Source organism: Diadema antillarum, unplaced genomic scaffold (assembly GCF_040938485.1).
Source record: "Diadema antillarum isolate AM-2024a unplaced genomic scaffold, OU_Dant_1.0 seq00001313_RagTag, whole genome shotgun sequence".
NCBI lineage: Eukaryota > Metazoa > Echinodermata > Echinoidea > Diadematoida > Diadematidae > Diadema > Diadema antillarum.
Genome location: NW_027272086.1, coordinates 1 through 16,466, shown reverse-complemented (window position 1 = coordinate 16,466; position 16,466 = coordinate 1). Strand labels below are relative to the sequence as shown.

Sequence of the window (16,466 nt, the reverse complement as noted above, 5' to 3'; positions counted from 1 at the left end):
TAAATTGATGAATGGAGAATTAAATTTTGGTCTACAATGCTGCCTCGGTTTATGCATGAGCCATATGGATATAGGGAATCAAGATAGAAAAAAAAAATGATGTACCCATACTTTTTCTCCATGTGTGTAATCAGGTCAACAGGCCTGCAACAAAAAATTACATTTTGCTGGCATACAATTATTCCTCTACTTGACATTGAGTTTCCAATGCCGTTGGCAAGTGTGCCTATGGCACATAACAAGTGAATTTCATACAGCTCTTCGAAAATCTGTGTGTGTGAAACAGGTGGCGAAGTTTGAACAGTAATCAATACATTTTTTATAGTCGCTGAGTGTGAGAAGCACACATTTTAACAGTGAATACACAACAGCAGATACTACGTAGATATCAGAGAACACGTTTAAGAGTGCTGAGGTTTTGTTGCCAGTTAATATAAACAGTAGTCTTTAAAAATGGTACAACAGGCCAGGGTGCAATATTTTCTGTGATTTACAAGTTGTATCATAAATGTGCTTTGATGTTCTATCAGAATACTTCTGGAGATATCTATCGGTTGCCATGGCTACTTTCACTGCCTTTTACGTAATAACATTATAATAGTGATTTTCTTACATTAGTATTTTGCTGAATATATGAAATACATGTAATTATACATGTATGTACAGTGAAATCACATCGTTTTCCTTAAATCTGCAATAGATTTGATCATACAGTATAACAATAAACATGAAATTAAGTTTGAATGCAGTCATGAAAATGCTAAGATAAATCATAGGAAAAATCAGAATTACTTTGTACTACAAATAACTAACAGAAAAAAAAAATATTTAGGGAAGTTAAATACAGAGTACAATGTACAATGTAACAATAAACTTGTCATAGGTTTTTGCAATTAAGGGCTTCATATGATGTACAATAAGTATGTTGAAGCATTATCGTGACCATTGTCATTTGTTGTGAATCTGTATCACAATTTTAGCATGGCTGTTGACATTCTCTGTCAAAGCCATGGTTACTTACACAATATAATAGATTGTTGTTATTAATAACGCTGTGTCATTTGTGCGTTGCTAAAGTAAATACCTTGAACATGACCTTGCATAAAAATAGAAGGGCCCCCCCCCATGTTGACACATATGCATTTCACACAGGAACAGTGTAACACTGTGTAGTGGGTAGACACCGACATTTATTGAACAGCTGCCACAAAGCATGACTGAACTGCACTTTGTAGCTCCATCTTTATTTTTAGTGCAAATCAGGTATAATGTGCATCGTTGTACATGTGAACAAGCATACCCCAAGAGAGACACCACTCTGTAGTTTAATACAAGGAACCCCTTTTCCCTATCCACTTGTCTGAGTGACGGCCAAAAGAAGTCACCTCTGGATTCGTCATCCAGACACCTGAAGAGCCCCCCATCCCCAACCTCTGTTGTTGGGGGCTCAGCCGGATGTAATTATCAGCCCGCGTCCTCGGCTCTTTCCTGGCAGAGTAGAGGAAACCATCTATTATTAGCAGAGACTGCATGCGAGGGACGTCCGAGAACTTCACAGCGAAGTCCCGCCGTGGTCGAAGTCGGGGCCATCATGTGCAATTACACTGAGAATTTTGAGAAGGGCTCTCAAATATCTAGTGACAGTTACAGTGCTCTGATAATGATAAGGATTCAGTTATCAACCCCCCCCCCCCCAAAAAAAAAAAAAAAAAAAAAAACACTTTCTTCTCAACTTTTCACTTAACCTATCCTCTCTCATCCTCTTTTCACCTGTTCTTTACTGTCTGTTTAACCCATTGAGGATGGTTTGATTTTGCTACAACACACATTTCCCATAGACACCTGCCCGAGTATACTCGGGACTTGTCCTCCACAGGTTAATAGTTTTGTTTAGAACCAATTTGCAGCTAGCGAATACCCTGTCTACTCTCCGCTCACCTTTCCTCATCCATATCTTGATAATCCTTTGAAGGGTTGCATGCAATTGTACTATAAAAACAAGTTTTACATATAATTTACAGTAAAACCCTCTTTCTACTACATGTATCTAGTACACTGATCACAGAAAGCTTCTCTTTTTTAATACCACATTTTTTTTTTTACTTTTTTTGTCATTTTTTGATTTGGTCAAGATTTTTTCTTTTTTAATCTACATACATTTGTAACTACAGTCCTCTATGTATAGTTTCACAAGAAGCAAACAGGCCTAAAGTACTGTTAATCAGTCTTTGGTATCAGACGTGAAGGCAAACTGTTGACATTGATTTAGGGTATATTCCAAGTACTCAGATGTGCAATATATCTACAGTGTACTGTACATTGTAGATGACAGTATTTCAAGCAGTAGACAGAATGTGGGTTTGACTTGACAGTACAGGTAATATGTGTAGATGCTGTTTCACATGTCTGCAGTTACTTAGCATGCATAGCAACAAGCATAATTGCTCTCAAGTGAATGAAGTAGCAATTACTTCAGATTTTAGGGCACACCCTTCATAGTGAACAGTTATTTTCAGCACTGAGTTTGTACACTTTTAATGTAATGATGTGAAACTCTGTCCTGTACATAAACATGAACAGTGACAAGACACTCCTTAATTGCTAACCTTTCTATAGAGTGGGAAGGCCATATCCAGTATGAAGAGTCCAGTCACAAAATTAGTTTACTCCATTCTTTTTAATTTGTGATATTTTGCAATTATTTAAAAAAAAGTGCTCTGCTAAAAAAGACAACAACCCCCCCCCCCCCCAATAAAGAAATTAGAAAGAAAATGTGGGATATTTTTAATCACATCTTCAAGAATATTCCCTGTTATTTAACAAGTTTTATAGATTGTATATAAATATATACATTGGAAAAGTTTTATTTTGCTCTATCTGATGATGGACTTTTTAGACCTAAGATGTTACAAAGTGGCACTTATCTCATTTTGCCATCAAATTCCTCATATACACCTGTATGTACAGTAATTGGACTTCTTCAAATTAAAGAGAACCAAAGAAGTGTGATGAAAATGTTTTGTGACAGTATTTTTTTTTTGTGGATAATTTTATGAACATTCATTACTGATATCAAAATTTAAAGTGAACCAAAGAAGTGTGATGAAAATGTTTTGTGACAGTATTTTTTTTTTTTTTTTTGTGGATAATTATATGAACATTCATTACTGATATCAAAATTTACAATTGTGGTAAAACAGTAACTACAGTGTGTATTGTATCTGCTGAAAGACTTCTAAAAATAAAATGCTGATTTGTTTTTTGTGCAAAAACCTTCAGGAGAGGGGTTGATTGTTGATGTTCAAATTGAATCACATCAGCTTATTTTTTCAAGTGTCACTGAGAGCATAAGAATTCTCCTTTATTTCTTTTGAACAGTGTTTACAGTATGTACAACATGTACAATTAAAGTGAAGTAGAGTGTATTTCACACTTGGCACTTTATTTGGATGATTTATGTCACCATTATAAAGTGGTTAGCAAGTCATCTATTTAAAAGAGAAAAAAGGAGAAGTGTAGCAAACTGAAAGAAAAAAAATGTACTTGTATGTATCCCATAAAAGCTGTGAAGGCTTGCAGAGATGGGACCACCAGATTGAAAAGAGTTGATTTACTGAGGAATAGAACAAACTGCCATGCTGGGATGGTTAATCACAAGTGTTGTATCAAAAGATTGAGATCAACTAAAACTACTGTAAAACATATTTTCGCGGCATGAAATTTTTGTGAATTGGAGCCAATGGCCTTTTTCATGGCATGAAATTTTTGCGAGTTGCTTGTAACATTCAATGCGTATAGTGTAGACAAGAACTTTCATGTGCAATTTAATTTCGCGAATCTTGGCTCTCGCAAATTTCGCGAAATTAAAATGCATGCGAACATTTCTCGTTTTACAGTAGTTACATGTACCAAGGAAAAATATTTTCAGTTGTTGTTGTTTTTTTAAGCGTCCTATTAGATTGTGAATGTAGAATGCTGGGTGGTAGTAAGTTCAAAACGACGGGACCAAGAAGGCAAATGGATTTTGAACATACGAGTGTGTGCATTACATGTGTTGCAGTCAACATGGCTTCTCATTAGGTGAAAGCATGCAATGTAATGCTACATGCACTTCTGCCATTCAGATTGTGCGATTTTGAGTCTAGTGTTGTATCTGTCAAAGTCAACCTTGACATCATGTGAGCACAAGTGCTTCAGAATCAGATCATGGGAGGATTTCCTGTGCTGGTTTCACACTTAAAGGTCCTGTTTACCTTTGGGAGCAGTGATTTAAAAATTTTTCAAGATATCACATTTGATGCATTATGCGTAGGTCTGTTGTATCATGAAACATTGCATCATATAAATTTTCACAGTAAAGCCTAAAAATATAAGGAGATATCAGTATTTTTCTCAATAAACCATAGCTGTAGACGGTTTAATCTGGAAACATTTTTATTATAACTATTGTTCACATTTTGTGTATTTAAGGATACTTAACATCCATAAAATACAGAATCAAATTTTTACATTGGTTGTTTCTATCCATAACTCACATTTTAGAACTATTTTAAAACACTAATGCTGGGTTTTTGTTTCATCTGCAAATGGCAAATTATGCCTTTAATGGCATTATTTACCATTTGGAGATGAAACAAAAACCCAGCTTTAGTGCTTTAAAATACATAAATCTGTAGTTCTAAAATGTGAGTCAGGGATAGAAACGACTGTAATGTAAAAATTTAAGTGAAGACATTTGCATGGTAAAACACACACAATGTGTTTACCACAATATTGCCGATTTTACATACAAACCACATTGTAAATGGTCATTGTATCCATACATACATGTGTATAATCATGGCTCAAATTCCATTTTTATCAAAGCAAAATGCTAATAAGCAGTTCTGGGGAATCATTCTTCAATTGAGATTAAATATAGAAAAACATTTTGCCATTGAAGTTATTTACGACTATGACATGTTTCTTTTACACTGTACATCTTTTTTTTTTTCTTTTGATTCATTCTTCTTTCTTTTGAATTTCAGGTGATGCTGCGAGGGGCTTTTTCCTTCAGTCAGGCCTGCCACAGCAGGTCCTTGGCCATATCTGGTATGTCTTCTTCTCGTGATATTTCTGTTCTAGACATTTGATGCAGGGCTTTGAGTACTTAGGCAACTGCTTTGATAACTGATATCAAAGGAACATAGGAAAGAGTTGGAGAGATTTTATGGAACAATGTATTCAACAAGATTACCCGATAACATATCGTATTCTGTATGCTATCTGTGCACGGTCTGGTTAATTATCCTGAAAAGTAAAGGGGCGTAGGTACGTCCAGCATGTGGTTGTGGTGATGTTCATGTCAATACCTGTCTCACATGCTCCAGATGTTGAAAACCTGACCCCAAAAGAAAGCAGTAATTTCCATTGCATGTACACCTGAAAAAATGTCATCTGCAATGCTGGCAGTGTGTGTTTGGGGTATTAGAGGAACAGACTTGGGACCCGTTGCATAAAAGTTATAATTATGGTAACTTTGCCATCCAATGGTAACTACCATGGCAACAATACTCAACAGCCAATCAAAATCAAGAATTCCATGGAAGTTACCATTGGATGGCAAAGCTACCATAATACTGTAGTAACTTTTATGCAACGGGCTACAGATGTTGCCTACTGTGCAATCTCTTTGTTAAAGGTAGAACATGCATGTGATTCAATACTCCTGCTACCTAGAGCATGATATGATAATCACATACAAGCAGAGCTCTGCCCACCCACTTTTGATCTCAAAATACTCCAAACAACTCATTATCCCAGCAAATTGTGTCAGCCAGACAAGTCTCTTGGTAGAGCTTTCCAATATATTGCGAGTAAAGTCCAAATGGTGATGAGATGAATTTTTAGCCCTTCTGAGAACTATGTTTACAACATGTAGCTTTAACTCTTTATGTGCCACATTTGCACGCCCCGCTCAGTCGACAACGTGCCAACTTCGCATATTCTGCTCAGACTCACAAACCTGCCCAAGCCAATCGATAAATCGCCAAATACCACATTCCATTGAAAGTGTCACATGTACGTTACATTCTGTGGGGTGATTGACTATCAAGCGGTATTCCCTAGTGAATTTGCAAGTAAATCCTAAGCTTCTGTCACTGTGTTGTGTGTGAAAGTCATGGCTCTACAATATTGTAGCCATTGGTCATTTAAAAGAAAAAAAAAATCATAGATTTGTCACACAATTTGTATCTAAACAAAGCCTGGCTGTTTCTCTACAACTTCACTATTCTGCATGTCCATAGCAATATAAATCTATCAAAAGATCTACTATCAGTACATCCGACCACCTATCTGTTATAGTATGCTATTATATCCCTATAATTACCCATACATCAAACTAAAGAGTTAAAGAAACCCCTCAGATTGATACTGTACCTCTCACCCTCGTTGGCACACCCCCTCCCCTCCCCTCCCCTCCCCTCCAGGACTCTGTCTGACATGAATGCTGATGGCAAGCTGGACAAGCTGGAGTTCTCCATAGCCATGTTCCTCATCAAGAAGAAGCTGAGCGGGGTGGAGCTGCCCCGGGCCCTACCCCAGAGCCTCAAGCAGACTCCAGCCCCAGCCATGGGGGGCTTTGGTGCTCAGCCGATGGGTAAGATGATGAATACACTAGGTTGCACCCACTTTCATTTCACATCACTTCAAAATCGCACACCAGCATGGAGTTTGCTTTCTTCTTTGTAGCTGGCAGTTTAGCAAGCAAGTGTTAATTGTCACTTCCAGATAGATTCCAGATTGCTCTTTTTAGCACAGATAATTGTCTGGAAAGATGTGTATGTTACTGGTGATGAAGCTGTAATTTTGCTTTTTATAGGCTGACTTGAAATTTGCAAACAGAGGGAAATTCCATGCTGATATTTTGTTACTTTGTATGAAGAAAACCATTGAAAATTTTGAAACAAACTTAGACACTTAAAAAAAATTATGAACCGTAAAAGTTTAGATAGTATGACATACACTTTGCATCTCTGTGTGATGTGGGTGTTCCACACCTCTCCATTTAGTCTGTACACAAAGATTCACCAATTTTAGTGTTTCTTCTGACAAAAATTTCCATCAGACCTGTTCTTTGTTTATGATGAGAAAATACATTTTTGTACAACTGTATGTCTTCCTTGAAGAGTAAGTTCTTTCTATGCTCAAATGTTTGTACTATCAGGACGGAATTTCCCTTTAAAGTGCAAGTTATTCCACTCCCATGTTCAAGCTAACTTTGCTAGATAGAGTGAAATAAACAGAATATGGTTATAGATGTTTATTTAAAATTACACATCAGATAAGAAAGTACAAGGATTTTAGAGGTTCAGTGAATTCACAGTTCGATATGATATATATAAATGAAAAAAATATGTGTCTTTCGCATCATAGTATTATTGTGTTGTTGTCACCAAACAGTGATAACTTTTCATGGGGAAGGGTTATCATTGATGGCGTCTTCTATAATCATCAGCGCCTCAAGAATTTACACTTGAGGCATGAGATTCAGGTGAAATAATAACGATTTCTGAATTAGACCTAATTTTTTGATCAGCATGGCATATGTATATATCCATTTTCAAGGTTGAGTGATGAATGTTTGACACCATGAATTCTGCCTTCCAGGTATGGTGCGGCCCATGTCTGGTTTCGGGGCCATGCCGGGGATGCAGATGGGGGTGCAAGGGGCCGGAGTGGGGGTGCAGCCTGGGGGCTTTAACCCTCTGCCGAGCAGGACAGGTGGCATCGGAGGTAAGTTGGTACTTTGGGGGTTTAACCCATTGTGCGCTTTGAGTGCAGATTTGTGCAGAAAACCCCATATAGCATTTGTACACACTATCCAAAGTCCTAGGTACAGAAAGAGTTCATGTGATAAAGTGTGTAACCTGTCCTCATGGAGTTCATCAGTCGTCCTGTTTTGAGTTATTCTTCACAATCCTATGAAATCCGTTTGTCAACTTTGATATTTAATGATGATAATAAATAACATTAATATTACAGGAAATACAGACATTTCTCAACTGTAGGACTGCATCTTTACAGTACTGCATTGCCCCATTGTGATACAAACATGCATTTATTCATTTGTGTGTTGTTTTTTTTGTTCAGTCATGACAATCCTGTGACTTTTACTGATTTCACTTGACACAATTGAATTAACACATTGTGTATATCCTTCTGCAGTATAATTTCTCTTTGACTTAAATCCAGTTTTTCGACTCGTGTGAGATTGACCAAGGGGTGGTTGACTTCATATACCTGTGTAGACTCAGTGGTTCCACTGTGCCATTGTTTGCTTCAAGAGTAAATTGCTCCCATCATTTTCACCCCTATGGATTTCCTCTTTAATAGTCCATTGTTTCTCTCCCTCCTCGCGCAAACATTCAGGTTTCGGCACCGTTCCTGCTCAGCAGAACATCATGGCTCGCCCCGGCTCCGTGCAGTCTTCTCCAGAAAGGTATAAATGAATCTCTTGTTTTCTTCCATACTACCATTTTTATACTAAGATATCGTCCTGTCATTTCAACGAAAGCTCCCAAGTGATAAGTTTTGGAAATTGAACAAGTTGTTTGCCTCTGTATAAACCTCATTTTTACCTTTCAGTTGTCTGAAGGCTTTCTGTATTATCGTAGAGCACTGATTTTAAACAAGCAGCCATGGTGTCTGACAAAGAGAATTTCCCAACAAATATTAAAAACAAACAAACAAACAAACCCAGCCAAAAATGGCAATTCTTTTCTATTGGGTGGACAGGGATACAACGTTGTAAATGCAAATAAAATTTTCAGACTCATTGGCCCAAATTAACAAAGGTGGTTTAAATTTTAGACCATGGTTTGAATTCAAATCATGGACTATTAAGCGTGAAATAGGCGTACTTACATGCGTGATGTGCGTGTTTATTACTGGATGTTTGTTGGCATATGTACAGTCTGTCAATCGTATTCATGCAGAAGAAATTTGCATAAACCCTGACTTAAATTTAAACACCCTTTGTGAATTTGGGCCTTAGATTGCTGCCAAACTGGCAGAAATGATCTAAAAAATTGTCATACTGTATTGATACTAAATCCCGATGGAATCCCATTTTCTTTGCTCAATTTTCCACTAATAGATACTAAATTTCATCAGGTAAATGTTTTGCCTGCCCTGAAAATGTGGCTCAGTTTTTTTATACATATTCAATTAAATTTGAATTTGGTTCATTATTTACAAATATATATGATGAATGTACAACTAAGTGTAATTATTCTTTTGTAGATGGTCATGGATAAAGGGTTAACTAGTATACTTATGTCATAATCACTATTTTTGTCTTTGTTGCTCAAAGGTTTACACACATAACAGTATGCAACATAATGCTGTTCTTGTAGTATCAGCGTAAAGCAGAAATTTCCATCTAAAGCTAAAAATAAAATCAGCCATTACCGTGAGCAATCTCATCCAGTGAATACTTGCCACTCAAACTGTGTGAATATGTTAGTGTGATTTCACCTCAGGTGCTCGAAGGCTAGGGTTTTGTTGCAAGCATTATTTGTTTTTGTGTAGCAAAGTGGAAAATGCTAATCTATCATGACGGATTAACAACATGACACCTGTGCCCACTAGCATTGTTTCCTTGCATCAATAGCAATTTTGCTTTTATACTGTTAAAGCAAAAAAAAAAAAAAAAAGAGGGATAATGCCACCATATGATCCCCCTGATCCACATTTTATCATGATTAGATTTATATGTAGCTACAAGTTTTGTGAAAAAATGTGTTGCCTTTTTGTGATTTCTCTCTCATACTGTGTCAGAAGCTTTCTTCCTTTGTGAGGTTCATTGTTCTCATTTTCACGAGTGAGTGAGTAATGCAACAACAGTGGAATGTACACCCATTGCACATGTATGTGTGTGTTTCAAACTTTCCACCATTTGTGCCAGGATGTTTCGGTCCCTGACCCTGGGTGGTTACGGCAGCACAAGAATGTATTACTACTACCCAAGGTAGCCTTGCTTGGTCTCCCCACTGCACCTTAGTATACATATAGTGTATATTCCTTGACTTACTCTAGTGATGTAATGAGGGAATTCCCCCCCCCCCCCCAACGTTCAACTTAAACTTGATTGGAGAAGAAAAGTCAAAGCAGGCAGATCAGTGATGGTTCCATAGAAATGGGGACAAATCTCAGAACATGATAGAAATTCAAGTTTGCCACATGCATTCAAAAAGCACTTGCTTTCAAACACAATCCCGCTAGATGTGCAAAGTAGATGAGATTGTGATGATGTTGCCTTATATTATTCCAGTGCTTTCCTGATATAGACAGAGAATCATGCAAGTTTTGTTTTCAATCACTCTATATATTGAGATCAATTTTACGTTTTGCACTGTATGAATAATTCTTAAACAGCTTTAGATACTGCCTGTCGACCAAAGTCTTTTCTTTAGAATACTAAATAACTTACATGTATGTATGCTTCAGAAATGTTTATTTCAGAAATATTTGGGGTCTTTATTGCACTTTGCAGCATGAAAAGATGACAGAAAAAGCATTACCAAAAAGAAAAAAAAAAAAATTACAAATCCAGGAAGGAAAGAAATGTTGGCTAACTGACAGATTAATTCAGCTACGAAGGCATGCACTGCATCACTGGATCATGTTAATTAGCCAGATTGGTGCACATATATCAATACATCCTAAGGAGCAGTGGGTGGGGCCTATAGGTTGCACGACAGTGACTGCCATGACTTGAGGATTTGAGGCATCTTGTTGTCTTGGAAACTCGGAGCAGAAGTAGCACAGATTGGTTGCAACCAGCTGTGCTGTTCCCCCATCTTAACACCGCTTTTCACTTGGCAGTGGCTGTTCCATTCATTTGACTGACGTTCATTATCCTCCCGCATTTATTCATCTCAGCAGCTCACCCTTATCAATCATTCATTCCATCAACAAACCATCTCTCATTCCTCATGCAAATAAAGCGATTGACTCTTCTAGATATGGATGAAAAGAACAAACTGTTCATACAATGTATGTACATATGTACCAGTTCATTTCTAATTCATGATTGAAATGGCACAAAGATCAGGGATTTTCTGTGATTTTCTGGTATTGGGCCAAGTAAAAAAAGAAACCAGTTTCTCGTCCTCGCGCGCATCGATTTTGGCCGCCGCATCGATTTTTTTACTATTTACTATTTTCAAAATGGCGCTGAAAATACCAAGAAATTAATAATTCTCGTCCCAGCCCGCTCACCGCCCGCATCGATTTTCAGTTGCCGCATCGACTTTTTTGATATTTACTATTTTTTCGGCCGCAGAAAAAAAAAGAAAGATCGACAATTCACCTAACAATTGTGACGTCTCATTTCTAATTTTTACGCCTTGCGTCCTCTACTTAGCTGTAGACTGTAGTACAGCTGTAGCTTCTGTGTGTAGTGCGTATGTAATAACGCATGCATTTCACACTGCGAGCTCGGCCGATCGGCAAGAAGGAATGACCCACAAAGCAGTCGAACTGCACTGTAGTTGGATGGGCGGCGCGGCGGGCCGGCCTACTGGGCTGTGATGTACAGCGCACTCGGTACGTCGTGAACGCGATAGCGGCAACATTTTTGCGAACAATCGCTGATATTCCACACTTATTTCGCGCGTTGTTCGTATTTTTCCCCGTTTCTGATATTTTAAGCGGATGAATTGTACTGTACAAATGCTTGTGAGGATTGTACGGTATCGAGTTTGTATACATTTTCATGTCATTGTGACTATGTGCATGTGTGTGCAGTGTCGGAAGATACGGTGCCAGCAGGGAGGTCCACACCTCCCTGGTGCCAGTGCAGTGGTGCCGCACCGTATATATCGGCAAAGTGTGCGTGTTTTGTAGCTGTCCAGGGTCCCCATCCCCTGGTCTGTCACGGCGATACATTCTATTTTGAAGAGAAAATGAATGCGCTTTTCCAGCAAATGTAGAATTATTAAATGGGTGTATCTACAAAATAAATAACTTTTCCACGGATTCTGGTTTGTCTCGTATTTCTGCGGGATACTTTTCTTCACGATGTAAATTCACGGACACAGCCGTGAGTGGTATCATCTGTAGTGTGTACTGTTATACAATCATTCATCATCCAAATAATGAGTGATTATCAAATGTCTTTTTAGAACATGAAGAAACATCTTTAAACGTTTAATGCTAGAATGCCATATCAGTATCATTTTGACATCCATCTGCAATTGTACAAGCCAGTTTCCAGTTGAATGTGCTACAATTGTACTGTGAAGAACTGCAGATACACATACCAGCTGTGTGGACACAAAAAGTCACAAACACCAATAAATAAAGCAGTGTTTTGAATATCATGGAATTTATTTCAGTCATACATTTGTTGAAAGACATGTTTTATACCTGTTTCAATTAATAGCACAATACATCAGAATTGCAAGAACACTGGTATCAGAATTGCAAGAACACTGGTATCAGAAAAGCCATTACAACACTAAATACCAGTATTAAGATGGTCATTTTCCCTTGACATCTGTAGTGGAAAGAAAAAGCAAATGTATTTCTGCATGCATGAAGTTTCATTTCAAGTATGGCACATATCTATTTGTTTGAAAATGCACAGAGTGCAGGCAAGACGTACACTTGGGACCTGGTCTCATAACACAGCTACCAGAGTGATATTTCATTTCATAAATTGAATATAGAAAATTGTAAAGCCCTCTCTCGTTACCTTTCTCAGAATTACCGGACGAGAAACACAAATTACTTTCATTTTGACGATCCTTGAAAAAATAGTAAGATATCAAATAGTAAGGACCTCCCTCATCGCCTTGCTCAAAAAACCCGGACGAGAAACTACTTTCTTTTTTTACTTGGCCTTGAATGCCTAACTCTGAAGAGCCGCGTTCAGGGTATTATTAGTGGGTATGTTTTTTTTTAACAAATTAGATGCTTGTAATGTAGTGTTCAAAAGTCTCTGGACTTTTTGTCTTTTTGTGTTTTGTAGATAAATAAATAAATAAATAAATATATATATATATATATATATATATATATATATATATATATACATATATAATGTACAGGAGGAAGGTCTATCCTAATCAAAGTCACAAATACTACTGTGTAGTGCATTATTAAATGCAACAACAAAAATAAGAAAGAATGGTTATTGTATAGTGATGTGCTTTAACCATTCTTGGTCTGCACAAGGCTATGAAGCAGTTCCTTTGCCATTCTCCGCAGGGCAAAAGAGCCATACATTGCTAGGTCATTACTGGCAGAAGAGATTATTACTTTCTCACTGTAGATGAAAGAAAAAATCACAGCTGTGAGCTATTTCATTTTCAAGGTTTAAATCTATTTGTTTGTGTATGTCACAATGCTTCATATGGCATCTGCAGTGTAGGCAGATTCAAACCCATTGAGGATGGGCTGATGTTGCTACAACATGCATTTTCTATAGACGCTTGTCCGAGTACATTCAGGACTCATCCTCAACGGGTTAAGATACAGTTTGTCTACTTTGTTCATTTCATCAGTCTAGCCTGCACATTTTCATCACCGTTCATTCATGGTTGAATAAATGCCTTATGACTTTGCTTATGTCAGTGGAAAATGATATACTAATAGATAGTGCAAGCTCCAAGCTACCATGCACAGTGATCTCTTCTTCATCTGTTTTTTCTTGTTAATGTGGCTGCATCATCTTAGGTTGTGTATTTGTCATCTTCCACTAGCGTAATTTCATAATCCCATCTGCTGGCATGGTAGATTTTAGTCACTGTAACGTTCCATCCGGTATGCCAAGGATGTAGCGTGTGCAACGAATGCCATGTTTTTGTGTGTCGTATCGTAGTTCACCTTGACTTTGCTCTTTGCCAAGCAGGGGTAGGTCGTCGTCCATCGGCGGAGAATGGAGCGTCCCGCACAACTCCAAGCTCAAGTTCACCCAGATGTTCAACACCCAGGACAGGACCAGGAGCGGCTTTCTGACGGGAGCCCAAGCCAGGAACGTCCTGGTCCAGTCCGGGTTGGGCCAGGCACACCTTGCTCAGATCTGGTGAGTACATAGGCATAAGCCAGAGTTGCCAAGTCTCCCTTGATTTGGCGCGAGGCTCCCTGAAAACTTAAAAAATTTAACATCTTGACAAAATGCTATAAAAGCCATTCTGATTTTAGAATTACTTTTTGCACATTGTGTTGCATGTACATACACACAAGTATCTCTCCAGGTGCTCCTTATAGAACATTCCCTGAAGTGTGGCAGTCCTCTGTATCATTCTTCTAATGTGAAATCCTTCTTTTAGGTTCATGATTTCGGCTTGTGGAGCCAGATGTGCCGAAAAAATGCATTAGTGAAGGTGTTCTGTCATTACGTGAGTCCATAGTGAGATGCTGTACATGTAGCTTTACAGTGGGTTTTTTTGCAGGTGGTTGCAATTTGTCTTTTGGCAATCTCTTTGACGATTACTATGATGAGTATAACTGAAATAGTGCGTCATACTACTGAGTAATCTAAAGTACACAATACAGGGAAATAACAAACTGTTTCCGTACATGCAGGGGTCTGGCCGATGTTGATAATGATGGGCGACTGACCTGTGAGGAGTTCTGCCTAGCCTTGCACCTGGTGGACATGGTCAAGTCGGGCAAGACACTTCCCCAGACCCTGCCGCCGGACCTCGTCCCTCCGTCGTACAGGCGCGGCCGCTCCTCCAGCCTCACGGCAGTGGGGGTGCCCCCGACCCCGGCCCCCGCGCCCGCCATGCCCACTGCTGGCATGATGGCCAGCATGGGTGCCGGTCCCATGGGGTCCGCTCCCCTGGGGCCCACTCCCCTGGGACCCACTCCACTGGGCGGGGCCCCCATGGGAGGTGCCCCCATGGGAGGCGCTCCCATGGGGGGAGGTATGATGGGCGGGGTTGGCGTGGGTGCTATGCCAGGCATGCCGGCAATGGGTGGAGGTGTAGGGGGCCTGGTGATGCCCATGTCTCCATCGATGGCCAAGCAGGGAAGTGTAGATGAGCAGCAGCCCCCGGCGGAGGAAGAGAAGAAGTTTACCCCAGGTAGGGCTGTAGGCATGATTCATTAATCTCATTTTACACAGTGCAAAATAGTCAAGCTCATGTTGAACTCTGTATTCGTGTATTTGTACAAAATGTAATTATTCCTTTTACTTTTGCTGGATCGCATTGGATAATCCAAATATTCAAGCTGAAGTAATTCATGGTTTTTCTGCCTGTTTCACCCTGTTAGACATGAAAAATTGTATAGTATTCTACCAAGTGCTACAAATTGTGAGAATTGAAAGATTGAAATGCACAGTGAGTGAAGTTTAGTGACTTACATGTATATATGTATGAAAATCTTGACAGACAGGCCATAATAGAAGAATCAAATTTTCGAAAAATATCATCATACATGTTGCTTAATTATCTATGTTGCAAGATAATGTAGAAACAATTATTTACCTGTGGAACATGATGTAACGAACAATGCACTAGGTTTGAAGGGCATGCATGTGCACAAGAAAACTGATGTTTTGGAAATTCCTAAAAGTCTTTAGGATAGAGTAATAACAAGTAGAAAGGTTTTTAAGTATTACCCTTTCCCAACTGGAATGGAACAAAATTCAGTTATAGATCTTGCTGAATTGAAAATATTGTCGTGAATAGAAGCAGCCACATCTGTGAATGGTCCTAAAGTTGAAACCTTTTGCCGTTGTCTTGCCAACTTTCAGTGACCTTTGAGGACAGGAAGCGGATGAACTTTGAGAAAGGTCAGCAGGAGTTGGAGAGGAGGAGAGCGGCACTGAGAGAGGTCCAGGAGAGAGAGAAGGTAAGACAAACACAGTTGCCATTGGCAACGGGGTTGATTCAGGAAAAAAATAAAAATGGGAAAGGAACTATTCTCGCCATGTTTTCCTTACCTGAGATGGATAACGTCAAATCACGCAACATGTATAGTAAAGGTTTCATCCAGACTCTAAAAAATTCCAAAATGACACGATTTGAAGATGTTTAATTATCAGTTGTTTTACACCCACATTTATGCAAATTAGATGCAGTGATGATGTTATCATTTCAGGAGTCTTACATAAAAAGGTTTTTATCTTTATGTATTCATCAAAAGAGTGAGGAGTTTTTCGCATTAAATCATCCTCGAGGTACAATGACTGAACAGTGAAACAGTGATTGCTATATGACGTTGGACTTGTCTTTGTTATAAGATGACCTAAAATGGCCACAAGCGTCCATGTAGTTTTTACGTACACAAAAAAAGGGAGAATTACGAGGTGGAGCCATTATTACCGCTGTGCATTTTGCGTCTGTGTTCGTGACCTGTGTCACTGTTGCACTGGCAACGTTAGAGGGTTGTCATCACACACCCCCTGATATTCTCTGGTTCCCACTCACTCACAAGTACGTTCAGTCGCCGTGATTTCATTTGAG

At 38.8% G+C, this 16,466-nt stretch overlaps 1 protein-coding gene across 1 annotated transcript; it reads left to right on the top strand.

Moving 5' to 3' along the window:
• Window positions 1-4,304: 4,304 nt before the first annotated feature.
• LOC139708149 (intersectin-1-like) lies at window positions 4,305-15,876 on the top strand (the record flags this gene model as incomplete). The annotated part of the gene is made up of 8 exons (XM_071620125.1): window positions 4,305-4,308; window positions 5,028-5,091; window positions 6,471-6,640; window positions 7,651-7,776; window positions 8,413-8,482; window positions 13,901-14,074; window positions 14,578-15,080; window positions 15,755-15,876. Coding segments are annotated over exons 1-8 (1,233 nt in total), but the record flags the coding sequence as incomplete, so codon positions are not given.
• Between the last annotated feature and the right edge of the window lie 590 nt (window positions 15,877-16,466).